The sequence below is a fragment of the Empidonax traillii genome, unplaced genomic scaffold (assembly GCF_003031625.1).
Source record: "Empidonax traillii isolate 1590-97213 ecotype Southwest subspecies unplaced genomic scaffold, ASM303162v1 scaffold554:size495636, whole genome shotgun sequence".
In the NCBI taxonomy this organism is placed as follows: Eukaryota; Metazoa; Chordata; class Aves; order Passeriformes; family Tyrannidae; genus Empidonax; species Empidonax traillii.
The window spans coordinates 411689-435389 of NW_020955747.1; the positions used below are offsets into that span (position 1 = coordinate 411689).

The 23701-nt window shown below is 59.2% G+C and overlaps 3 protein-coding genes across 20 annotated transcripts in view; 2 read left to right on the top strand and 1 right to left on the bottom strand.

Annotated features, from left to right (window-relative positions):
- Window positions 1-6078: 6078 nt before the first annotated feature.
- MAB21L4 (mab-21 like 4) lies at window positions 6079-10277 on the top strand. Its single transcript, XM_027897654.1, has 5 exons — window positions 6079-6562; window positions 7550-7772; window positions 8608-8761; window positions 9599-9955; window positions 10102-10277. The coding sequence occupies exons 1-5, from the start codon at window positions 6079-6081 to the stop codon at window positions 10192-10194; spliced, it is 1311 nt and encodes a 436-aa protein (XP_027753455.1). The 3' UTR covers window positions 10195-10277.
- On the bottom strand, window positions 10268-14479 carry AGXT (alanine--glyoxylate and serine--pyruvate aminotransferase). Of its 2 annotated transcripts, none has more exons than XM_027897653.1 (11): window positions 14169-14479; window positions 13852-14044; window positions 13450-13514; window positions 13262-13362; window positions 12972-13042; window positions 12555-12639; window positions 12174-12269; window positions 11857-11926; window positions 11660-11755; window positions 11335-11460; window positions 10268-10930 (listed from the first exon to the last, which is right to left on the bottom strand). In XM_027897653.1, exons 1-11 carry the CDS (start codon window positions 14421-14423, stop codon window positions 10823-10825), a joined length of 1266 nt encoding a protein of 421 aa, XP_027753454.1. In that variant the 5' UTR covers window positions 14424-14479; the 3' UTR covers window positions 10268-10822. The 2 variants fall into 2 exon arrangements, with proteins under 2 accessions (XP_027753454.1, XP_027753453.1); XM_027897652.1 differs by having other exon boundaries at window positions 11335-11463; window positions 14169-14477.
- A 1606-nt stretch (window positions 14480-16085) lies between these two features.
- KIF1A (kinesin family member 1A) overlaps window positions 16086-23701 on the top strand; it is a 40509-nt gene continuing 32893 nt past the window's right edge. For 7 of the 17 annotated variants that reach the window (XM_027897633.1, XM_027897634.1, XM_027897637.1 and 4 more), the window contains exons 1-2: window positions 16086-16223; window positions 21494-21645. In XM_027897633.1, coding sequence (XP_027753434.1) covers window positions 21540-21645 — 106 coding nt within the window. In that variant the 5' untranslated portion in view covers window positions 16086-16223; window positions 21494-21539. The remainder of the gene's footprint in view (window positions 16224-21493; window positions 21646-23701) is intronic. The other 10 variants (XM_027897642.1, XM_027897640.1, XM_027897643.1 and 7 more) reach the window with 4 other exon arrangements.

The window sequence follows — 23701 nt, forward strand, 5'->3', positions numbered from 1 at the left end:
GCCTAGGTATCTACTGGCCATATGTCATCTAAGCTACTGTGCCAGGGACATCACTGGGTGGCAGTTGTGTCTCCTAACTTGCCCCAGCCAGAGGAGCCCCAGAGAAAGTAGAAGGACATGGGACTGGGAGGCTCCAGGTGCTGTTCCCCTGGGGAGCACTGGTTCAGGGCTGCATGGCAGTGCTGGGTGGATACGGTGCCACCAGGACACAGGAGAGGAGCTGTGGCTCTGCTGGCATCTGCTGACACCAGTGTAAACAGGGAGGTGGGACCATTGGGATGAACACAAGTCCTATTCCCCAGGGGAATTCCCTGGTCCAAGGCTCTCATCCCAGCACTGCAAAAGGCAAGCTTTTGAAATGCCGAGGATGCTGCCAGCTCTGGAGGGTGCTAGAGGGGAGTACCCCAGCCACCCCATAGCACCAGCGGTCACCCTGCCAGCTCAGCTGCCATCCTTCAACCCCTGGCCTTGCCATGCAGGTCAGGGGAAGACAGGGACAAAACACTTCACCCAGGGATATCTCCAGCTCCTGATGCAGTCCCAGTGCAGGGGACAGTGCTGAAACCAGGACAGGAGACTGAAACCAGTGCTTGGTGAGGCCTCATCCCTGGCTCTGACTCCTGCAGCAGGCAGCTGGGTTGATGCAAGCGAAAGCCACCCGCTACCACAGGACCCCGTTAATGAAGACTTCAAAGTTCTTGTGAACTTGTGTCAGCGAGTCCAGCATCCCACAGGGCTGGGGCTGGCCATGAGCACCTCCAGCATTGCAGCGGGGCATCGGAAAGCAACACGGGGTTTCCCAATCCAGCTGAAAGCTCCTCGGATGTTCTGCTGCTTTGATTATTTGACAGACCATGTTTTTTAAATTATTCTTGTATAAATATTTACGCATTTTTACAAGAACCATGCTTTGAGCAACAGGCCATGGCAGATGAAGGGCCATAGGGGAGGGGGCTGGATGCTGGATTGCTCCATCCCAGCTCCACAGGTCAGCTGGGGGTTGAGCAGGGGATTGAGCAGGACCCAGGACCAGCAGAGGCCAGGGACGCAGAGCTGCACCCACGCCTGGGGCCCTAGGGGCAATGCATGCTAGGTGTTGACAGCCCCCTGAACCAAAGGTGGCTGTGATTCTGCCCCTTTCCCTTACTGCTCCAGCATTCCCCTCCCCAGGGAGCAGAATCCAGTCAAGCAGTGGGCTGGCCAGACTGCCTGCTCCAGTGGATACATTGCCGGCCACTGCTGGGAGACCCACGCAGCCCCACATGCCTCCCTGCTCTCATCTCTGATCAGGTGTGTGCCACTTTTGGCACACACCCTGAGCAGGGAAAGCCCCACTGGGCAGCAAAGACTGTTGGCAGGATGGAGGCTACTCCTTTGTTCCTCAGTCCCACCTCAGTACCGCACCCCAGCCCAGCCCTTGCACCCCAGGCCAGGTGAGGGAGAAGGCAGTGGATGCCGGGAACCACTGAGGGTGCTCCAGGAGAAAAGGGGATGGGGTGGAAGGGCTCTGGGGGCTGCAGCAGCCCCCATATCTGCCCCCAAAGCCCCCAGTCTGCAGGGACAGTGTCTGCAGCAACGCTTCCCACTGTGGTGGGGAACCCTCTCCGCCAGCCCCGTCCCGCTCCCCAGAACAGTTGCTGTGGATTTTGGGAAGGATGAGGGTGAGCTCCCCCCCTCCCCCACCCACAGATGTGATCCACAACCCAGCCTCGTGTTTTCCGCCGAGCTCAGCAGAAATTCACGCAGAAGGTCAGTGACCAGAGAAAGGAACGATCCATCATTAAATAAATTGTTTTCATTTCCCAGGATAAAGAAGAGGAAAAGGGGAGGAGGGGAGAAGTTGTTGGACCTGGACTGGAAAATAAAAGAGCACAAGGCAGGAAAACCGCCCCCTGCACTCCCTGCCGAGAGCAGCCCCAGCTCCTTCCCCGCGCCCTTGCTGGGTTTTTACAGCCAAAGCTCTTAATGTGATTATAATAATTATTTCTTTCCTAGCAATTTTTCCCTTTTTTTTTTTTTTTTTTTTTTAATAAACAGCCTCTTTTGAAATGTCACTGAGGGGAAGCCAAGACTCCAGCTGAGCCCTGGCCTGAAGGAAGGAGCAGGGGCAGGGGGAGCGTGCGAACGTGTGCTGGTGCATGCAGGCAAGCACGTGTGTGCAGGAGTGCGCGGACGCCCATGGGGGCACCCTGCAGGGGGACACCCCACTGGAGCACGCAAGCACAACTGGAGCAGTGCCCCAGGGACAAACAGATGGGGGATTCTTCTCCATTCCTCTCAGTCTGGGTGCCCCATTGAACCCCCCTGCCTCGCACCCCTCATCTCCCATCCCTCTGTGTGGTTCCCCCCAGCCCTGGGGCCAAGCTTTGAAATCTGTTGAAGAGACCCTTTTTGCCAAAATAAACAGCCTGTCATGTTAAATTACTCTCTCTTCCTCTCTACCTTCCCTGCCTTTGTCCCTCCTTCCCATCCCAGCCATTTTGCCCGGGGCCATGCCACTATGGGGGGCTTCTGGGGTGCAGAAGTGCTGGCGCTGGGGTGGAGCTGGGGTGCAGGGGCAGAGCATCACCTACCTCCTGCATTCCAGTGTCCCTGCCCTCTGTCAGTTCCTCAGCCCACCAGCTCAGCCCCCCAGTCTCTTTCTGCTAGGTGACAATGGCATCTTTCAGGGTCCAGGACACAGCAGTGTCCTACAGAGAGGTGAGCTGGGTGAGGGACACTGGGGGTTCATTGCAGCCCCTTGCCCACTCCTGCCTTGCCTAGTGCTCCCATGCCCCCAGGTTTTCTACTCTCTCTTGCTTGCCCTTGCTCTTATTTTTGGATTGTTTTCTCTGTCCTGTTTCTAACAGAAAAAAAAATTCATAGAACCATAAAATGCTGAGATGGAAAAGGAGCAATTAGCTCATTCAGCCCAGACCCTCTGCCAGTACCAGGGCACTTGCAGCCAGCCTTCAGTGACTCGTCCAGACAGAGCACTGCACACTCCAGTCATGTATTCTGTGGCCTCACTGACCTTCTCGCTAGGAATCTTTTCCTCACTGTCTTGCCTCCCACGGAGTTGTGCTCAATTTGGGCTGATGGTGGGGTTGAGGGTCCTGGTGCTGTCCCGACCACCCAGCTGTGTGCCACACCTGCCCTGTGGCTCACTGCATGTGGCATGGCCTCAGACAGGGCTCACCCACCCCTCCCTGTGGGATGGAGTTACTGCTGTCCCCTACCACTTGATCTGCATGATTCCCTCCCCATGCCAGCTCTGCTCCCTCCTGCCCAGAGTTCTGGCAGAACCTCCAGCTGCTCCCACCTCTCCTGGCTGGCCAGCTGTGTCTCCAGATATGCCACCACCCAGCATCACTCTTCCTTCTCCCACTGTGCCTGGCAGCAGCCAGGAAGCTGCTCCTCCAGGGTCTGCCCCTGGCCCTTTGCCTGCAGGGGAGAGGAGGGAATGGGGAGAGGAAGAGGTAGAGGAAGGGGAAATGGGAAAGAGGATGGGTGAAGAAGGGGAAGGGGGAAAAGAGGATGAAAGAAGGAGGAAGGGAAAGGTGGAGGGGAAAGGAGGAAGGGGGAAAGGGGAAAGACAAATGGGAAAAGTGCCAGCCTGCAGGAAGGCCAGCATTTTGCAGCACCAACCTCTTGATTGCGGCACCTAGAGGTCCAAAAAGTGCAGGTGCCAAAGGCAGTGATGAGCTGAGGAGATGACATCACCCTGCTCCTCCTGGCATCTAGCAGTGATGGGAACAGGGTCACACTGTGGGGTCAGTCAGCATCATGCCAGGAGGTCATGGTTACCCTACTAGCACCAAGACATCTGGGGGGACATACATGTCTCCCTGCCCTGCCCAGCCTTACCTTCCTATAGTACCACTGCTACTCTCAGTCCAGCTTCTGCATGACCCCCATGGCCTCCTCCAGCATCCCAGCCAGGCACTGACAGAAGGAATGTCCTGGCTGCTGACACAGCAGGGACTCCATCCATGACAAAATGATGCTCCTAGGGCAACCCTGCCAGCAGTGAAGCACCACCCACAGAAAAGTGATGGCCTGCATCTCTCTGCTTTCTTTTTTTCCCATATCAGTGCATGGAGCAGTCATCTTTCTTGCCTGGTTCAGGTTTAGCATCCTTTAGGATAAGCCCAGACCATCTGACTGGGAGGGTGAAGCCCATAGGAGACCCACTTTGATAGCAAGAAGTCTGGTCCCTCTTTTGGTCCCTCTCTGGGATGCCAGCCAGCTTACCTTCCCCACATGATGGAAGAGGGTGAGGACCAAGCTGCACACTCAGACCTGGTTGGGACAATCATCAGTGTGAGGGGACTGAGCACCCCTGCTCAGGTGAGGTGAAGCCTGGAGTGCAGGGTTCAGGTAAGGAGACTCAGAGCCTGTAACCCACTGTCAGGCTTTTAAAATCTGGCTGAGGCTTCCCAGCCCTGAGCAACCCCAACCTCCCAGTACTGAGAAGCCCAGTGCAGGCTACCGCTCATCTCCACGGCTCGAACTGCAGACGCTTAGGGATGCTCTGCAGGTGAAAGCTCTGAGCCTTGTGCTCTCTTGCGAGGCAGATGGAGCTCCTTCAGTCAGCTGGCGGAAGGACAGATGGCTGTGCGGGACAGACCCTTACTTTCAGGTCGGCTCCTCAGTCTCAAGGAGAACTGGTAACAACCCTGGGGAGATCCAGGAACCTCATGTGAGCTGTATAAAAAGGTGAGCCTGAGCCGCAGGAGGTGGGACGCCCAGCCATGAGCCTCATGGCACGCTCCCTCCCCTCCCCAGCCATGAGCCCCATGGCACACTCCCTCCCCTCCCCAGAAGCAGTTCCCATGCTTGGCTGGGGCTCCCTTGCCACAGGGGCCCCTTCTGACACGGAGCTTCCCCTACTCCCCCATTCACTTCCCCGCTCTGATCAAGGGCAGGATCAGTTTGCAGGGAACCCTGGAATGGCTGAACCACGCTGTCCTGCTGGGACAGCCCAGCCTTCCAGCCATAATCATTACAAGCTCCTGCTCCAGGCCCGTGAAACCCGGGAACGTGCCCCGGGAAGGGCATGGCAATCGGACAAGGAACATGCCCGGAAATCCCCGCTCCGGGATTTGTGGGAGACGGAGAGGAGCGGGGGCAGGTGGGAGGGTACGGCCAGTCCCTGCCCTGTCCCTGCAGCGGGGCTGAGCCCGCCGGGCAGTTCGGGGCTGAGGAACGGACCGAGCCCCGGACCAGCCAGACTGCAGGACCGCATGGGCTGCCCCCGCCGCTCCCGCACCGCCCCCCACGGCGGATTTGGGGTCGAAAGCGACGTTTTGCTCGTCCTTCTGCGGCGACCGCCCCGCAACCCGGCGGCAGGAAACCGCGCCCTGGGCAGGGCGTGCCTGCGGGACGGGCCGGGCTCTACCTGCGGGGCGGGGCCGGGTCCGTATGCGGAGTAGGGTGGGTTCAGTCGTAGAGCCGGGCGAGGTTCGGGGGCTCAGCCCGGCCGAGACGTGCTGGGGGTCGCCCGCACCTTGAAAGCTGGAGCCTGATAGAAGCTGAGCTGGAGTCTGGTGTTTACAGTGATACACTGGGTCCGCAGGGCTGCTCTGAGCACCGGCAAGGAGGACACAGGGTCCCGCAGCCCTCCCGCAGAACCGCAGCGCTGTGCCCAGCTCCCATGGGTGCCACACAGTCTAAGAGCAGCCGGGCGCTGGCAGCCCCAGGCAGCGGGCTTAGCTGAACTAAGCCAGGGCTGAGGGCACTGGGTCGCCTTCACCTGGCACTGGCTGTGAGGGGATGCCGCTGGCACGCAGCCCCTGTGCCAAAAGTGTGGGAGACCACAGCCTTATCCTGGCATGACCCATCAGCTGAGCGCTCGCTGTCACCCTTCTGGAGTGCCGGAGGGGGGCCACGGTGTGACTCATTCCCCCACCCTGGATCTGCCCCTGTGGGACATGCTGCTCCCAGTACCTCTCCCTGGGAGTCGCCCAGCACTGGTGCTTGTCAACGCCCAGCTGTGGCTTCTCTCCACCCTCCCCACGCGGGCAGACAGCTCTGCCCTCCCTGCCCACGTATTTTTACTCCTGCTCGGAGCAGGCTCACAACGGCAGCAGAGCTGCCATGGAAGCCAACACTTCCCTCTGGCACAGCTACCTTGGGGTGATCGTGTCCCGCGAGAGGGAGCGGCTGGAGAATTTCCAGCGGGCTGAGGACATCCTGCTGAACCTGTTGGAGGTTGTCCATGCCAGGGAGCCCCGCTTCCTTGTGGACTACGCCAGGAACCTGGAAGCCTTCGAGTTTGCTCTCTGTGCCTCCGAGGATGCTGTCACTGTAGAGATGCCCCTGCGGATCGACAGCAATACCCTGCAGCTGCTGGAATGCCAGCCCAAAGACACCCCAGGAGGGCACCCTCTAGGGCTGAACACCTGCTATCTGGAAGTGCCCTCTCCAAGGACCGATTTGGAAGACTGGATCAGTGTCGTGGGTGCAATGGAGCACGGAGGCAGTGCGAGGTGTCTGGTTCCGGGCAAAGTCCTCCAGCACCTGAAGGAGCTCCTTGTTTTGGCCATCGTGCATTGCCAGCGCTCCTTCCTGCTTCAGCCAGGTGCGTATGCTGGCAGGCTGGGAAGCCCAGCTTGGCAGTGGTCCCTTTGCAAATACACTGGGACATAGATCCCTGGGTGTGTGACCCACTGAAAGCTTGCACGAGCAGGTGAGGGACCACCCTGCTGTGTGCTGGGATAGGCTTTGCCCTCAGCTAAGGAAGAGGAGATGCAAACTACTCCCTGCCATCCCCTGGCAGCAGAGTCATCCTCAGGCATCTCTCCATGGCACCCTCCTTGGTGGGTGAAGGGTTCCCCCAGCCCTGCTTGGCTCACCCTAACCATGTTCTCCTCCCGTCTCCTGGCCTCCCAGGCCCCCTGCTCCCTGGAGGAGGCTGTTTGGAGGGTGAGCTGGGAGTGCATCAGAGCTGAGCCAAGACCTTGAGGCATGGGTCTAACCCTGTGAACACACATGCCTCAGCTGGCACCAGCATCCTCAGGAAAGACATGGTGGGAAGGGACCCTGGGAATTTCCATAGTGGTTCCATCAGCTTCTTCATGCTCCAAAGGTGTTTCTTGAAGTAAAGCTCAGCCCTGATGAGAAGGTGATGCAAGAGGACCAGCAGGTCTGGAAGTCTTAACCCCACCCCAGCAAGCCCACCATTCCCTCCTTCCTCCACAGCCAAGACAGAGACCTTCATCTTCCTCTACTCCCACAGCCTGAGACCTTTTCTGGTCCATTTTTCTTGGACCCCATTGTTTTGCTTGGCACTGTTCAGCCACCCAGAAGCATAGCCTGAATTGGCTGCTCGAGCCTTCCTGCTGTGCCTGACCTTAAGCCCTGCTGGAGCAATGCTCCTTCCCATGAGCCACCCCAGCATGGTTGGGAGAGGGGTTTTAGCTGGGAAACCGTGGCCAAACTGCAGCACTGGAAAGGGAGGAGTCGAGTGGGGTGGGACATGGTCACAGGCGTTGCAGCACAAACCTGGTTCAGCCTGCGGGACCGGCTGCGTTAACCTCCTCACTACTGCCAAACCCTCCACATCCAGGTGACGTCAGCGCCGAGAATCTGCAGGAAGATGCCATGAAGCTCTCCCTGCTGATCCGTGGCAGCTGGAAGACCATTCGTTTTGACATTGTTCCGGTGGTGAGGAGGCAGCAGGAGCCGTTCCAGCTCCAGGGGAGGCAGAGTGACAGGGGCTTCCGTGAAGGCAGCCTCCGGAAGGCCACGGAAGAGGCACACTTTGTCCCTGCGTCTCCCCACTGCTGGAGGTGAGTGGCTTGGCTGCATGCATGGTTGTGTGGTCCTGCACCAGCAATCCCCCCTGGCTGGCAGCACTGCTGGGTGTAGGCAAAAAGAGGATAGGAAAGGGTGGGGACATGTCAGCAGGGGTTGAAGTCACCTCCTCATGATGCCCAGACCCGCTTCCTGGTGTCAGAGAAAAAGCCTCAGCCAAGTTTCAGGCAGCTCAAGGAAAAAGGGGAAAGCAACTGAAGGAGCCCCCTGAAATTATTTTCAGGAGATGAACCCTGATCATGTAGAGGGTGGCAGCTCTCAGATCCCTGCCTGGGCCTCAGAAACAAGCCTAGGCATCTGGCAGCAGCAGGGTGATGAGGCGCCTCCTAGGACAGGATGCAGGAGAGAGCAGGGCTGGAATGACGTGTGTCTTGCCTGCCAGCACAGCTACCCAGCCCCATGGAGGGGTTGAGTGGCTGGCTGGACCAGTATGGGCTTATTTTGGGCACAATGTGGTCCAGCTGGACATTTGACCCCTCCTTGGAGACCAAACCAGCCTCCCCTCTGAGGCAGCCTGCAGCCCTCCCCACCGCACATAGGGGTGCACAACCCTACTTCACTCCACTCTTGTTCCTCCTGAGAAAAAACTGCTCAGCAGCATTCCCATCTCACTCCAAACCTCTCAAGTTTCTGCTTTGCCAGAGGTGAGTGCAGGAGGTAGATCCAATATGCTGCATGCCTGGGTCCATGCATGCGGCTGGGAGAGTCCCCCTACATACCAGGTCACTGCAGATACACTCTCCCCAGCCTGGGAGGGTGCAGTGCGCGTCTCTATCCTCTCTCTCACCAGACTCCACTCCTTCCCTCCAGATCCTCCACTCACCTCCCTATCCTGAGGTTGCTACACACTGTGGACACATTGAAGGGATCTCGTCTGGACAGCCTTCGCCTGCTCGACCAGCTCCGCGACCAGGACTGGGGAGAGGAGGGTGGGAAAAGCGGTCTCACTTTCAACTGCCTTAAGGTAGGGAGGTTCTGCTGTGGTGCTTAAGGTAGGGAGGTTGGGACTGTGGCTCTCTGGGCAAGAGAGCCAAGGCTGTTCCCTGCAGAAGATTCCAACTGACAAGGGAGAGCACCTGCAGTGCTTTGGGATGTACCAGCCCGTGTCTGTGTTTGCAAAAGATGCATGCTGCTGCAGGCCATGGTCAGAGGGTTTTGATCCTTCTTCTTTGGATTGAACCAGCAACCTCTAGCCTGAGACACTTGGTGCATTCAACATTCTATGTTGACATGCTAGTTGTCCTCTGGCACAGGCTGCCTGTGTCTGCTGGGGATGGCATCACTGTGCTGCCATGCTGCAAATTGCCCCATACCCTGGTGTGGTGGGAGGTAACCGTACAGGGCTGAGGGTGGCATTTCTTCTGACAAAAAAACCTCTCCCCACCCAACCTATTTTCAGCACTCTGGACCCATGCCAACTGGTGAGACTGGTCAGGAAAGGGGCCATGCTGGGGACAGCACCTGGTGGCACAATCCAGGTGTGCTCTCTTCCTTGTGACAGCTCTCTGGGCCCTGGATAGAGAAGTGTTTTCTGCTGAGAGAATGGCTCCAGCTCCAAGTAACCCAAATGTTTTTCTTTATGTTACATTCTTTGATGTGGTTTTTTTTGTTGGTGGGTTGGTTGACTGGTTGGATTTTTTTAAAGAAAAAGGGCACAGTACGCATCTGAGCTTCAGAAAAGCGTCTTTTGCTCCAGCCTGTGTAGATTCAGCCCCATAGGTGACCTGCAGGGCATGAAGGGTTGGCCTTTGTGAGATCAGGCCTTGTGTCTAATCCTGTGTTCTTCTCTCCCTCCCCACAGATGGTGCTGCTGTGGAGCACAGAGCTCTTCCCCTCCCTGGAGGACTGGCAGGACCTGGAGGGCTCTGTCTACAGGCTCTTGGTGATCCTTCTGCGCTGCCTGGCCATCCAGCACCTGCCCCACTTTCTGAACCCAGAGGAGAACCTCTTCCAAGGAGCGACCATGGACCTTGCCTCCCTCTACCATAAAGTAGAGAGCTTTGCCCGGGACCCCCGACGCTTCCTCCGTTTCCATTTTGGCCACCCTGCACGCACTGACAGCTGGCAGGCAGACCCCAGCACCCGAGCTCTCCTGCAGCTCCCCAGTGAGGATGGGTCCTACTGGAACACAGCCTACTTTGACATCCTGCTCAGCCAGGTAACCCCAGACCTCCAGCTGGTCTTGTGAGGCATCACCAGAAACCACCTGGGCTGGACAGCTTTGGATGTGCTGGAATTGGCCCCTCCCAGAGCCCTCTGGCCCCTGGCAGCCTCTCCCCTTACTTTCTACCTGTTTCCACTTAGTTTCAGGTGTACCGGATCCAGGACAGTGCGCGCCGCTCAGCAATGTCCCAGCTCCTCTCCAAGATCCGTCGAGAAATTCCACAGCAGAGCTGAGTGGAACCCTACTACCATCCCATTGGGGTGTCTCAAAACTCTGGGGGGTGCAAGGAGAGCCACGTGCAAGGGACCTGGGAGCAGCACACTGCCACGTCGCTTTATTGAGGAAAGGTGGTACCAGGGAGTGAACTCATGTCTGCTGTGGCTCGGGGGGATGCACAGACTTTTGGCTGCCCTTGTAGAGCTGGGCACTGGATGTTTCTGGGTACAGAATCCGGGGGGAATGGCTGGCATCCTGCACTTCAGGGCTCTCGTGCAGGGTCAGCTGAGGTTGGTGGTGGTGGGAGGGGAAAGGACATATGGTCCGATCCTGCATGCAGCCCTCACGTCAGCTTGCCGAGGGGCTGCCATGCCCTGGAGAAGGGGAAGAGCTGGGGGACCAGGCCATTGGGATGATGGGAGAAGTGGTTTTGAGATGTCTCACATCTGTTGAGTGCAGCTCTCTCCTCCGAGCCCCTGCTATTCCAGCTTCTCCTTTCTCACTCCTGCCTGGCTTTCTGGGTGTTGCTGTGTCTCCTGCCAGCATCCCAGGGAGGCAGTGGAGTCCCTCTGCTGCCAGTTGCCTGCAGCCAGGCACGGAGGGAACTGCTGCACCGCCTCTCCCGGGCCCCCCGGGCAGGTGAGCTCACAGCTGGCTGCGGTGGCAGCTGCCGAGAGCGTCTTGCAGGGCTCGAAGCACTCGGTTCACGTTTTCACTGGTTGAGTTGCAGCCCATGAGGCCAATGCGCAGGACCTGGGAGGAGAAGAGCGAGCGTCCTGGAGTCCCTGCAGCACCCACCTCTATCTCCGCGCCTCGGCACCGTCCCCCTGCGGCCGGTGGCCGGTCGCAGGGTTCCATGCGGAGGCGGGGGACACGCAGCCAGGCATGAGCGGGCGTGCACAGCTCCCTGCTTGCTCTTGCTGCGTTTAACACCCGGTTCCTCTAAAGATGTGTCACCCCGCTAATTATGTGTGTGGTTAGTGGTTATTCAATTAGGCGGGTGATTGTGTGTGGTTGTGCTGCTATGCATTGCTGCGGGCGATGGGACATGGGACGACGACAGCCACACACTGTCGGCCAGAGAGCCGCAGTGAATCCAGTGAATTGTGGGGTTCAGTGCCTGGCCATGGGCAGCAGGAGTGGAGGACTTTGCCCACCTTGCCCACTGTGGGGCCCAGGCCTCCAGAGATCTCTATGGCGTGGTTGTCCATCAGAAAAGCCGTGATGTCCTTCCAGTTGTAGCCCTCAGGCACTCTGACAGTGGTGATGGTGGGAAGTCTCACCTTCTGGGGAAGAGAGAAACTGGGTTCAGTCCTATGGCCCCACCCCCTGGTGAGCCCAGCAGACTGCCAGGACAGAGCATTGCTAAGGGGGGTTGTTTTTTCTCCAGTTTTAAAAGCAGCTCAAGCATATCTCGAGCCGTGCTGGGTTGTGTCCTCACGCTGCCCCTACCCCGTGGTGGTGGGCTTGCCCTGAACCCACCTCCTCCTTCACAAAGAGCTCAAGCCCCAGGTTGAGTAGCCCCTGGCACAGCCTGGCACAGTTGGCCCGATGTCGCTCCCAAGAGCTCTCCAGACCCTGCGGGCAGAGAGGAGAGAGAAGGTCTCTGCTGCTGACAGGCATCTCCTGGCGCTCACCCGGCGCTGCTGGTGTCCCCCCGCCCGCCAGGTGTCACTCACTATCTCTGCGAGCATGGCCAAGCCTTCCCGCAGGCTGAAGAAGCTGTTGATGGGTGCCGTGTGGTGGTACCTGCAAAATTCAAGGGGCATCCAGAGGGGTTCAGCCTGGCTGCAACAGAGCAGCCCCTCGCTTGCAGTATGGGACACAGAGGGACAGCACTCTCCCTCTCCATCACTTAGTGCAGCGGGTTGTAACCAGCAGTCAGGGTGATGGGCAGGCAGGGGCTGAGCCCTGAAGAGCAGGCAGCCTCTGAGCCAGGGCAAAGGCTGGGTGGGGGACAGCTGCAGCCATCTGTGACCAGAGAGCCTGCCCTCACCTCCGTGGCTCCCCGTCGCAGCCCCAGTAGTTTCCCAGCCAGCCTATATCCAGGTAGAAGGATGGGGGCTTCGTCTTCCTTCTCAGCACCTTCTCCCTGATGAAGCAGAATGCTGGGGAGAGGCTGGACCTTCACCCTACCAGCTCCAAGGTGGGATCAGTCCTGTGCCCCTCAAAGTGAGTGCAGAGATTGGCTCCAGCGCCCAGTTGCTGCCCAGGGATGGGCTGGACTCGACCCCACAGCACTGCTGCTGCACGCTCTCCTCATGCTGGGAATGCTCTCCACAGAGCAGGACTGGAGCAGATGGCTGGCAAAGGAGGGAGGTGACTGCCTCCCCCAGTCCCATTGCCTTCCACCCCAGTGGGACTGGGCTGCTCTTACCTGGCTCGCTCACTGAATGAGATGGGGGCACTGCCAGGGGGGCTGTTGAGGACTTTCTGGGACCCCGAGTATAGGACATCGATCTCTGCACAAGAAGGAAGGCAGCTCCTTAGGGTTCGGACGCTTCCAGTGGGAAAATGCTGAGTACCCCCCAGCCCAGCTGTGAGTGATGGGTGGGAAGCACAAGGGTAGCACAACTCTACAGATCTTGCTTGTGGTTGGGCTGCTTTGGGGGAACCCCTGGCACTGCTGATGGTTGCTTGAGGGGAACAGGCTCTCTTGGCTGCAGCTGGACTGGTTTCTAGTGCTGCTAGCCCAAAATATGGGCAGAGGGCCTGATCCCACTGCCCCCTCTCTCTGGCCCAGGCATGAACCCCCTTGTCCCGTGGGTGCCCATGATGGCACTGCAGCTCTTACCCTGCTGGTCCATGAAGATGGGGGCTCCCCCAAGTGATGCCACCGCGTCCACAAGCAGCAGGCAGCCATGACTGTGGGAGAACAGAGCTCAGCCTGCTGTCCCTGCCTTCTCCTCTTGCCACCCCTCTGCCTGCAGCCCTAGCATCCTCGTCCCCTCAGGGCCACGTGTCTCACTGGCACCAACACCTTCCAGCCCCACAGAGCCAGGGGAGAGCCCAGGTCACGTAAATCCCCAGGTTCAAGTCCCAGTGGTGATCTTTGGTGACCACGGGTGTCCACTGTGTACTGACCGGTGGCACAGCTCGCCCAGCCCCTCCAGTGGCTGCAGCACGCCGGTGGAGGACTCGCCGTGGGTGATGAAGAGCACTGAGGGCTTGTGCTGCACCAGGCCCTGCATGACACAGGGGGAAGGTAACCACACCTGAGGTCAGCTCATGCCCACTGCCTTGCACAGTGGCCAGCACTCACCAGCACTCACCTCCTCCATGTCCCGTAGAGTGAAATACTCGCCCGGGGGTTTCAGCAGCTCATAGACATTGGCTCCTGGGAGGAATTCGAGCAGAGAAGAGTGAGGCTTGGGTATACTTCCCACTGGGCAGTCACCTGCTCCACAGGGGAATCTGTCATATATGAACCAGGAGCACAGCCGCTTGCCAGGGTCTGGTGTCCTGCAGATTTGCCCAGTGAAAATGCCATAAACCACTGTAAATGGCGGGACATCACCCTGGAAACAACCTGGACCACTCGCTGGCTGTGGAAGCCATGTCACTGGTTACTGCCACCAGGATTGGAACAGCAAGCCAGGGCTCACATTCGGGCATCCTGCTCTCAAACCCAGTCCCCTCAGCCCTGCCATGCCATCTGGCTGTCCCCAGCATACCCAGCCTCCTGGCAATGTCAGCAGCACGTTGTCCCCAGATGCCGTTGATGGCCACCAGTATGGTGTCTCCACGCTCGAGCAGATTGAAGAGGGCAGCCTCCATGGCACAGTGGCCACTGCCACTGATGGCCAGGGTCAGCTGGTTCTGCGTCTGGAAGGCGTACTGGATGCCTGCCTTGATCTCATCCATCACCTGCAGTGGCAGGGCACTGACTGGCACTGCTATTGCTCTTCTTGCCCCAGCAGAGCCATTCCAACCCCTCCTGGGGGGAAGGGAGAGGAGGGAAGGGGAAGAAGATTGGGCTGGGGCAGCTCACCTGCAGCACTTCAGGGTGCATGTGGCCCAGGAGTTGCCGGCCTCCTGCAGCCTGGATGCGGTGGGGCACATTGCTGGGCCCTGGCCCGAGCAGCAGCCTCTCTGGTACAACCAGGGGCCGGAGCAGCGTCTGGGGTGGGCGGACGTGGAGCAGGCTGGTGGCCATGGCACGCCGTACTGTCCCCAGGAGCTGAGCTTGGAGGAGAGGAGCAGTGGAGGCTGCCTGAGCGGCAGCCAGCACTACAGCGCACTGCATCTCGTGCCAGCAGTGTCCAGTGTCCCGTGGACCTTGACCCGCAGCTCAGTGCTCCCCCCGCCAGTCTGGACTCTACCCCTGGCTACCTCTTCTGTTCCAGTTAATGTGTCACCAGTGCCATTCCTGCTGTCTTGGACCCCTCATTTTGGGGCATACCCCTTTAATAGTGCTGGGGGAGTTACTCCCCAGGCATGGTAGCCTCTGGGACTGTCAAGCACGGAGGCAGACCCTGGACCCATTGCCCCCAGGACACCATGGCTGATGGTTCCCAGCAGTATCCCAGCAGATGGGATCCCTGCTGTGGGCACCTAGGTCCTGTGCCACAGGATGGTTGTGCTGGGACTGGTCTGTCACAGCTGCCATGGTTATAACTCCTCCTGCAGCACAAAGCTCCTGTCTACCAGGGCTCCCTGACCAGGGACCTGCCTTGCAGAGGGACCTCTGGGTGGGTGACAGGTGCTGGAGAAGGCTGGCCAGTGGGATAGTGTGTGCCAGGGCAGAGTTGTGGGGTGGGATATGGCCACAGTATCCCACTGCCACAGCGAGCTGTGCTCTGTGGGCTCAGCCTGGATTATGAGCATCCCAGTGTATCCTGATGATTCCAGAGGCTCCACGTGGGAATTCAATATGCTGTTGCCTGCCGTGTGTGCCCACAGTCAGTTGCATCATGCCCATCTTCTGGCACATTCTCTGCCATCTGTACTCTGAAATGCAAACAAGCTGCCCACTGCCAGCCCTGGCAGGTCCACGAGTGGGTGCTCACCCTCAGTGAGCAAAGCTTTATCTGAGGATGACAGCACAGGGGTGAGAATTCCTCCCCGGCAGATCTGACACCAGCAGTTGGTGCTGAAGACTTTTGGGACAAGGACATGGGTCTGGCAATGGTGCCAGGTGAAAGCACATCATCCCAGCAGGTGATCATCCAGCATGATGATCATCCCAGCAGTTCCTCTCAGTGATGGCCCATCGTGGCCATCACTGAGAGGAACTGGGGTCAGGTGTGCCTGCCCCCGCATAGATGATGGAAACCACAGTCAGCCTGGGGACTGCTGTCATCTACCAAAGTGACAAGATATCGGGTGAAGACCTCTCAGCTACCTGTCCCCTAGGGAGATTTGGGGCATAGCTGGGGCGGGGAGGGGACGCCGTGGCCTCAGGGCTTCCGTGGGGCGAGGGCGACCTCGCTGCTGGAAACAGCTGGCGGCGAAAGAATAATCCGCTTTCTGCTCTGTCTCTGAATACCCGGCGCAGATGGGCAGGAGCGGCCGGGCCCCGCGCTGCGGGCGGGGTCTCGGCGGCCGGAGGAGCGAACGAACGGCGCCAGGGCAGGGGGCGCGGGAAGCCCTGGCAGGGGCCGCTCCCCGGAGTTCTTTGCCGAGGTACAGGGGTGGCGGGGTGCGGGGTACCGGGTTACCGAGGTACCGGGGTACCGGGTCGGTGCCGGTTGCCAGGCGACGGCTGCCGGTGCCGCGAGGCCCCGCCCCGCCCCGCCCCTGCGGCGGCTCCGCAGCGCGCCCGGGGCTGGGGGATGCGCTGACGTCACCTCTCCATCCCCGCTATCGCCCTCCCGGTCCCCCCCGTCCCCCCTCCGGGCGGTGGCGGCGGCGGTGGCGGCCAACCAGCGTGTGGGGCGGGGACCGCAGGGGTGGGGCTGCCGCCACCCGCACCAGCACCGGCACCGGCGCCGCACCGCACAGCACCGCACCGCACCGCGCCGCACCGCGCGGCTCGGCCTCATGCCGGCCCCCCCCGCCCGGGACTGACCGCTGCGCCCCGCCGAACCGGGCACGGCCATCACAGGTAGGGGCGGGCGGCACTGAGTGGGACGGGTGAGTCCCGCCGCGCCCCCCGGGCGCTGGCCGGAGGGGTGGGGGGGACCCGGGCTGCCCCGGGATGGCGGTGCCGCCCCTCACGGCCCCGACAGGGGCGAAGCCAGGCGTGGGGGAGCAAGATGGGATGCGCACCGCCGGGGATCCGGCGGGGCGTGGGGGCTGCGGCCGCCGGCCATTTTGCGGGGCCCCGAGATGCGCGAAGTTTGGGTGGGGGGAACTGCCCACGGGTCCCCAGCGCGGTGGCCGGCGGGTGCCGCCCCGTCTTCCAGAAGGATCCAGCCGGGTGGTCCTGCCCGGTGACGGGGAGATGCCTCTGCATTTGGGTGTGGAAAGGGAGGATGCCATCCCCGCAGCCCGTGGCGGAGGGCACAGGAACCCCTTGTCACCTCAGAGCCACAGCCCCACGCTCCCCTCCGGGGCAGGTGGCTTTGGTCATGCAGCTGAGCCATCTTGCGTCATCATCGAGTTAACCACAGTGCTGAAGGGGGCAGCTGATGCCCCAATCAGGGCCCTTGCCAAGGAGTGGCTGGCAAAGGTGCTGCGATGCTGAGGCTCGGTTTGCCCCCCAAGGACGAGCAGCTGCCACTGACCTTGCGCTGGGGAGCTGTGGACAAGGGCCGCTGTGTCACCGTGGGCCAGCACAGTAGCTGCTGGCTGTCGGAGGGGCTGGTCTAAGGGTGTAGGGCTGGTGCAGAGCTCCATGCTTGGTCATCCAGGCTCCCAGGGAGCAGCCCTGCACCTGCCCCATAGTCTTCCTCCTCTGCTTCCTCCTTTTCCCCCTCCTCCTCCCTCATGGGGCCGTTCCCCAGATCCTGAAGACCCCCTGTGAGCTGGGCTCTCATGCCTGCTCAGGTCCCATGCAACAGCAGCGGGGCTCGGGGAGGACAGGAAACCAGCTGAGCGACTCCCAGACCACCCCACAGCCAGCCATCCTTCCATGCCTCAGTGCCCAGAGCAGCTCCTTGCAGGTGGCCTCTATGGGACTGGTAGGACAGAGGAGGCAGCAGACCCCTCCCTCCCCTGGGTACGGCCAGGGGTGTGGTGGCTCTGCCATCTCTGCATGCTGCCACTGACCTCCATTTTGTCTGGGAGGTGGCAGCTGGCGCTGGCACAAATCCTGCCACCACCCCCCACCTCCCTGCGTGTGGCCAGAGCTGTAGCCCCCCAAACCTGGGGCGTGGGAACCTGGTGTCTGCCCCCTCCCTGGCTGCCTACCCTTCTCTGTGCCCAGCCATGCTTGTCACACATCAGAGCTCTCTGCCTCTCCATGCGGATTTTCACTGCTGTGGTTTTGAGCCCTTGGAAGAGAGGATGGAGAGAGCAGAGATGGGGGTGGGGCTACTTGCCTTTGCAGCAGGGATGGGGAGCAGAACCCCTCATCTGCATCCTTACATTTGCTACCTGCAAATCGAATCTGCATGGAAATTCTCAGGGAGCTGCAAACCCTGCCGTGGAGCTGTGTCCATGATTGGGGTGGGCAGGAGTCAAGGAGGTACAGAGAAGGGTCCCCATGATGGCACTAGGGAAGCAGGGGCCTGGATTTCAGCTGGGGATGGGGGGCACTTGCCCCTGTCCTGAATTGTCTGCTGAGTTGCCTCCCTGCTGCAGGTGCTGCTCCGGAGAAAACTGCACTGTCATGGCCCCTTGCCCGGTGCGGGGTGGGAGGCGAGAGGGGAGCGCTCCCAGCTCGGCCGGCAGGCACTGATGGTGCCGTGTCAGCTGGCACCATGTCCCCTGCTGCCCTAGAGGCAGAGCAGAGTCCCGTGGTTGCAGTCAGAGTTGAGGGGCCCCAATGAGGGATGCAGGGGAAGGGCTCTCCACAACAAAGCCTGGAGGCTGCTGAGAACACGCTGGTGCAGCCAGATGGGGCGTCCACCCTCGTCACTGAGGTGACGTGGGGTTGGATGCGCACAGACAAAGGGAAACTCACCTTGGATTTCCCTGGGCGCAGCCAGCTCTGCATGTGCTGGAGCTGGGGGACCGGCAGCATGGTATGTTCCTTAGCATCCTCTGGGGAAGAGCTTGCTGTGGGTGGCACCTGGGGACAATGCTCCCTGTCCCACTGGTCACTTCTCAGCAGGAGAGGCTGCCAGTTGGTAGCCCTTGGACTTAAGAGAGCTTTCATTAGCTAATCTCTGCCCAATTAATCTTAGCTGATCTGGTTAATCATGGCTCTCTAGGTCTTTTTGCTCCTCGCTGAAAGTCACTAATGTGCCGTAGGGATGGGTAGAGCCAGCAGGCTGCACCGGAACGGGGGAAAGAGATGCCCTGCAGAGTTAGGGGACAGGCCCAGATGTGCCCTGGCTCCCTGGGCCCGGGGACTTGGCTGTTCTCCTCTGCCACCTCCTTCATGTAAAGGGTAGCCCCGGGAGGCAGCAGGGAGGGAGCAGGGAGTGGGGCTGCGGTGCTGGCCCGCTCCCAGCCAAAGGCTGGCCGTGGCTTATTGAATTTCTCTCGATGGCAGTGGATTAAACAGGCGGTGGCTGGCTGTCCCCAGGCAGAGTGAGCTGGCTGGGCTCGGGGGGCGGGGGGACTGCCTGCCCCTGCCCACTGCAGCCTGGCCCCTCTCTCTGCAGGATGCTGAGTGCCCACGACCAGGGGCGCTGTGGCTCACGGTGCTCCCATGGTATGTGGGTGCAGGCTGAATTCCTCCCCACAGCTGAGCCAGGAAAACAAACTGGGAAGGAGGGAAGGAGGCTCGTGAAGCAGCTGCGCAGGCGTCTGCTGGTGGTCCCCAAGGGGACACAGTGTTGCCTGGGGTCCTTATGCTGCCATTGCAGAGATGGGATTGAAGAGCAGAGCAGAGGGAAGCAGTGCGTTGCTGACTGAGGAAGGTGAAGGAGATAGATGGAGTAGAAAATGGAGTCAAGCCTGGGGCTCTGCAGCAGGCAGTACTGGCAAGGAGAGGAGCCCACGCCATGGGGCAAGGCTAGCCAGATGGGAATACACTGGGATGTGGACGTGGGGACGGCTGCTGGTGAGGTGGGGGATTTTCATGGCTATTGAGGGTGGGCTAAGGGGGTATGGGATGTGAGACTGAGCAGGTTCCTGCCCCTTGCCCTGAGAAGGGCAAGCAGCACCAGTGGAGGCTACACAGAAAGATGAGACGTGGAAAAGTGGGACGAAAGAGAAACCAGAGCTTCTTCGTGGGAACTGATAGGGCTGGAGGGGCTGGGAACAGTGCAGGGGCAGGAGGGAATAAGGGCAGGGATGAAGTGGCCCGTGGCAGGCAGTAGACAGTCCTGTGGCCTGTGGGGTCACTGATGGGTGTGCTGTTCTGGTTACTGTGCAGGAGGCAGGAGCCCAGGGACCCGACCCCCTCTTCAGAGCCTTAGTAGCTGGAGAAGCTGCAGAGCTGGGGGAAGGGAGCTGTGTTGGCTCAGGAGGAGAGGGAAACATTTGACACAAGCAGTTGCTGGGTGCTGATGTTATTTAGCCCAGTGATGGATCCGTTGTCCCTGAGTGGTGCCACAGGGTGGAGCAGCTCGAGCCAATGGCCTCATGAGCATGCAGCCCTTCCATCTAGGAATATGTCCATGGGAAAAACAACTTTTTCGTTCCCCTTTGGTGAAGGACTCCTGTTAAATTTTTCCTTTCCCCCTCTGAGGCAGCCTGGCATGAGGCAGCCTGTTTGCTGGCTTAGGGACTCGAGGGTGGTATTAAACACCTGCTTAAAATAATCCAAGCTCAAGACAACCTGAGACCAAATGCTTGAACTCTGGAACTGGTGGAATTTACGGGTGTGATCTCTGGCTGAGCTGGTAGTTCCGGAATCATCTCAGTGGGGCAGTGAGAGGAGAGTTTGGGAACTCCAACAGGAGAAGCTTTGTCTTCCTCCTGCTCTTGGGCATGCCAGCTCACTTTTAAAATAGGTAAAGGGTTTCTGAAAGGCAGAGATGAGCTTGTAACACTTTCTTGCTGCAAATTTTTCTATTTCACCGTGCTTTTGGTTTCCTCTCACCCCCTTGGAAATGAGACCAGAGCTCTCAAACCTCAGGTAGTTTTAAACCCATCCTCCTCTCTTGGGACACTTTCCATTCTAGGGATCTCTTTTTTTCTTCCCTTTTCCCCGCTCTTTTCCACAAATTCAGCTGTAATTTTAATTTCCATTCTGGGAAAATCCATCTCGTGTTGAGGATCCATCCTTACTGCTCCACTTTCTGCTGGTCTTGGCCCATGTAACCAGAGGTGGCCCATGGCTCACTCACAGCTCATTCCTCCCTAATCTCCTTCCTCCCAGAGTGAGCATCCTGCTGGCAAAACCCAGGCTTGAAAAGCCATAGGGAATTAGCAGGCACCCTTACAGGTGGGATGCCATAGGAGCCAGTTCCAGCCCATACTGAGGAGTCCTGACCTCCTCTTCCACCACCAGGCTCAGCATGGGGGATCAGAGAGCAGGGCAGACAGCAGAAGGGAGGAACATTAGAAGGCAGGAATAGATTTTGTCAAGTCCAGAAGGATCCCAAAGGATACAGTGGTCAAAGGAAGGATCTCAGCATCATTTTCCGGTCAAAGCTAGTGAGGCTTAGCTGCAGCTTGGGGCAGGTGGGATGGGCTGTGGAGCACTTTGCCACCAGTGCTGGGATGGGCAACTACTCTGGGAGATACTAGCAAGCAGTTTGTTTCATCTTGTGGGATTTGTGATCAATAATTTATTAGGAAAAGAAGTGGAAAAATGATGGTGAACTGGGAACTTCAGCTGAGTGCAATGGCCATCAGCTTCCCAGCCACGGCTGCTCTTGCTGACGCCACACGTCTGCTTTGTGAGAGTTGAATGGGAGCCACATGCCAGCAGCTGTGTTTAACAGCTGCCTCCTTTCTCAGTGGAATGCCATCACTTTCCTCCCTGCTCCCCCCTGTCCTGCTGCCCAGCCCCTGCTTTGCTGGGGTTGGGGTGGAGGCAGGAGGTTCAGGTGATGGGCAGGGCCTGTGGGCTTGCTTGCAGATGAAGGGCTATCTGCTCAGTTCCATTGGCACCCTGGGATGGAAAACCACTCCTTGGGGGTTGTGCTGATGCTGACAGTACCTATGTGGCCCTGCCCTGGGAATGGCCCCTGAGACTGAGCTGAGGGTCCTGACCCGAACTATGATAGGGAGGAGGGAGAGGTAAAATGTGGGCAAACCACTGTTCCTGGGAGGTTTCCTTGCGCAGACTTTCCATTCTTCCTACACTGCTGCAAGATGTGGATTGGGATGTGGATGCAAGCTTTCCTAACCCCTTTTCCTCTCTCCTTGCAGAACAGCCACTGCTCCTGGGTAGCAGAACCCCCCTCTGGCCAGCGCGATGGCGGGAGCATCAGTGAAGGTGGCGGTGCGCGTCCGGCCCTTCAACTCCCGGGAGATGAGCCGGGAATCCAAATGCATTATCCAGATGTCAGGAAGCACCACTAGTGAGTACCTCGGGGCAGAGGGGCTTTGAGTACTGCCTGGGGAGGAGCACGTGTGGTCTGGCCCCAGCAGCGAGCACTGGGCTGCCGTGATCTGTGTTGCAGATGCCTGTAGCACCCAGAGTTGTTTGGAGGAGGGAATGTGGGGAGGATGTCACCTTTCTCATAGAGAAATGCAGTCCTGCTGTTGAAATGGCAGTGATGGGATCTATATGGCACCAAGCCCTCAGATTTCAGTGACAGTGAATGGGTCAGCATTCTCTGGTAGGTGATGAGGAAGGAATCAAAGAAATCACAGCATGATTTGGCTTGGAAGGGACCTTAGCAACCGTCTCATTCCAACCTCATGTCATGGGAAGCATGTCCAGACTGTCCACTAGACCAGGTTGTTCAGAGCCACATCCAACCTGGCTTTGAAGCCGTTCATGGGCCTGTGAGCTGCTTCTGACAGCACCGCCAGGCCAGGCACCACACACTGCGGCGTGCCAGGACCCATCCCTGCTTCTGTGGGGCTCTTGGAGCTGCAACCGCAGCAGAATAGAGGGGCAGGAGTGAGGTTTGCCGAGGGAATGGTGTGTTTGGGGTGGGGGATGTACCAGGGGGGCTTGGGGCTGTCTGTCCTGTCAACGAGCCAGTCCGACCTTTGCTGCTCTTTAAATAACAGCTTCTGGCTGTTGGGAATGGCAGCTGAATCTCTCCTCTTTGGCTCTGGAAGCCTCCAGATGGGGCAGCGTCTAAAATAACTCCCTGCCCGCCCTCCCGGGGCTGCCTGCGTCACTGCCGGTGGGTGAAACACCGGCGCCAGCCACCCCCGCGGTGCGCCGGCAGGCTGCCATGGCAACCCCAGGGGTGGGGAGAGAGGGCACCCAAGGGTGCTCTGGGACCCCACTGGGCCCTCTGCTCACCCCAGGCCTAGGGAACAGGAATGGGCGGGTCTGTGGGGCGGTGTCTGCTGGACTTTGGTGTCCTCTGGGGGTTCTCCCTTCCCAATTGGGCAGGGGTTCTCTGTCTGCCTGGGGTGCAGAACTTCTGCCTTCACGGTGAGGAAGCCTTCTGGCCCCATAGAAGCTTCTCACCTGCCCAGGGCCAGAGCACAGACAGAGTAGATATCCCCCATTCTTGTTCTGATGGGGGAGGAGGAACGACGTGCCATGCCCCAGTCCCAGTCAAGAGCATCAGGCAGCCCCCACCACCATGGCCATGTTTGCTCAGAGCCATCCACCCCTGCTCATCCTGCACCGCCCTGGCTGTGCCCCTGGCCCCCCACCCCCTGCCCCTGCCTGAGCCAGGGAGGGCAGCAGGGCTGGGAGCAGGAGCCTTTTGCTGACAGCAAAGATTTTCTCCATGAATGGACAAACCACTGGCTATTCCCCTTGGCCAGGGGACTGGGTTAGCAGGCGTGGGAGGCTCATAGGCCTGCTTCTCCTGTGGCTGGGGGAGGCAGAAGGATGCCAGCAGTGACAACAGAGCAGGACTGTCTCACCCCCCAGCTCCTTGCAGAAAAGCCAAAAATAAACGTGTTTGTGGTAGTGAGAGCAAGTTTTCCCCTTCACAGGATTATTTGCATTGACCCCTGCAAGTGCTGTTGGGGGGACACAGGTACTTCTCCTGTCTATGCACTGAGCCCTGTAGGGGATAGCAGGGGCCAGGGACCAGGGTGGGAAGGGATCAGCCTTTCCCTGCTGTCCTTTTGTCTGCAAACTTCCAGCTGCCACAACCACCCCCCTGCCCTCCAACACTGCTGCTTTGTTCCCCTGATGTCCTCTGCTCTGTGGGGTCCATCTTGGGCACCAACACTCCTGGCCCCTGTCCTGGCAACTCCCACCAGGATGGTAAGGACAGGACTCCTGGCTTTGATTCCACAGGGCCAGTAATATTCTCTGGCTGGAGCCGTGCCTTTGCTGGCTTTAAAATCTGATTATTTTCTCTGCTGTGAGTTCTGGGTTTTCTCTTTCTCGGTGCCTCTGCCCCGCTGCTGGCTCCTCAGGGTAAGGCAAGAGACATCTCCAGAAGTTTTCTTCCCTCCTGCCCCCTTGTCTGTATGTCTGTATTCACCCCC

Excerpts from the sequence above, each read along its gene's own strand:
- MAB21L4 (XM_027897654.1), top strand. The coding sequence starts at position 6,079 with ATGGAAGCCAACACTTCCCTCTGGCACAGCTACCTTGGGGTGATCGTG. Across the intron at positions 8,762-9,598 it reads TCACTTTCAACTGCCTTAAG|ATGGTGCTGCTGTGGAGCAC; the intron begins GTAGGGAGGTTC and ends CCCTCCCCACAG. Across the intron at positions 9,956-10,101 it reads TTGACATCCTGCTCAGCCAG|TTTCAGGTGTACCGGATCCA; the intron begins GTAACCCCAGAC and ends GTTTCCACTTAG.
- AGXT (XM_027897652.1), bottom strand. The coding sequence starts at position 14,423 with ATGCAGTGCGCTGTAGTGCTGGCTGCCGCTCAGGCAGCCTCCACTGCT. Across the intron at positions 13,363-13,449 it reads CTCTACGGGACATGGAGGAG|GGCCTGGTGCAGCACAAGCC; the intron begins GTGAGTGCTGGT and ends TGTGTCATGCAG. Across the intron at positions 13,043-13,261 it reads CTGGGCGAGCTGTGCCACCG|TCATGGCTGCCTGCTGCTTG; the intron begins GTCAGTACACAG and ends GTTCTCCCACAG.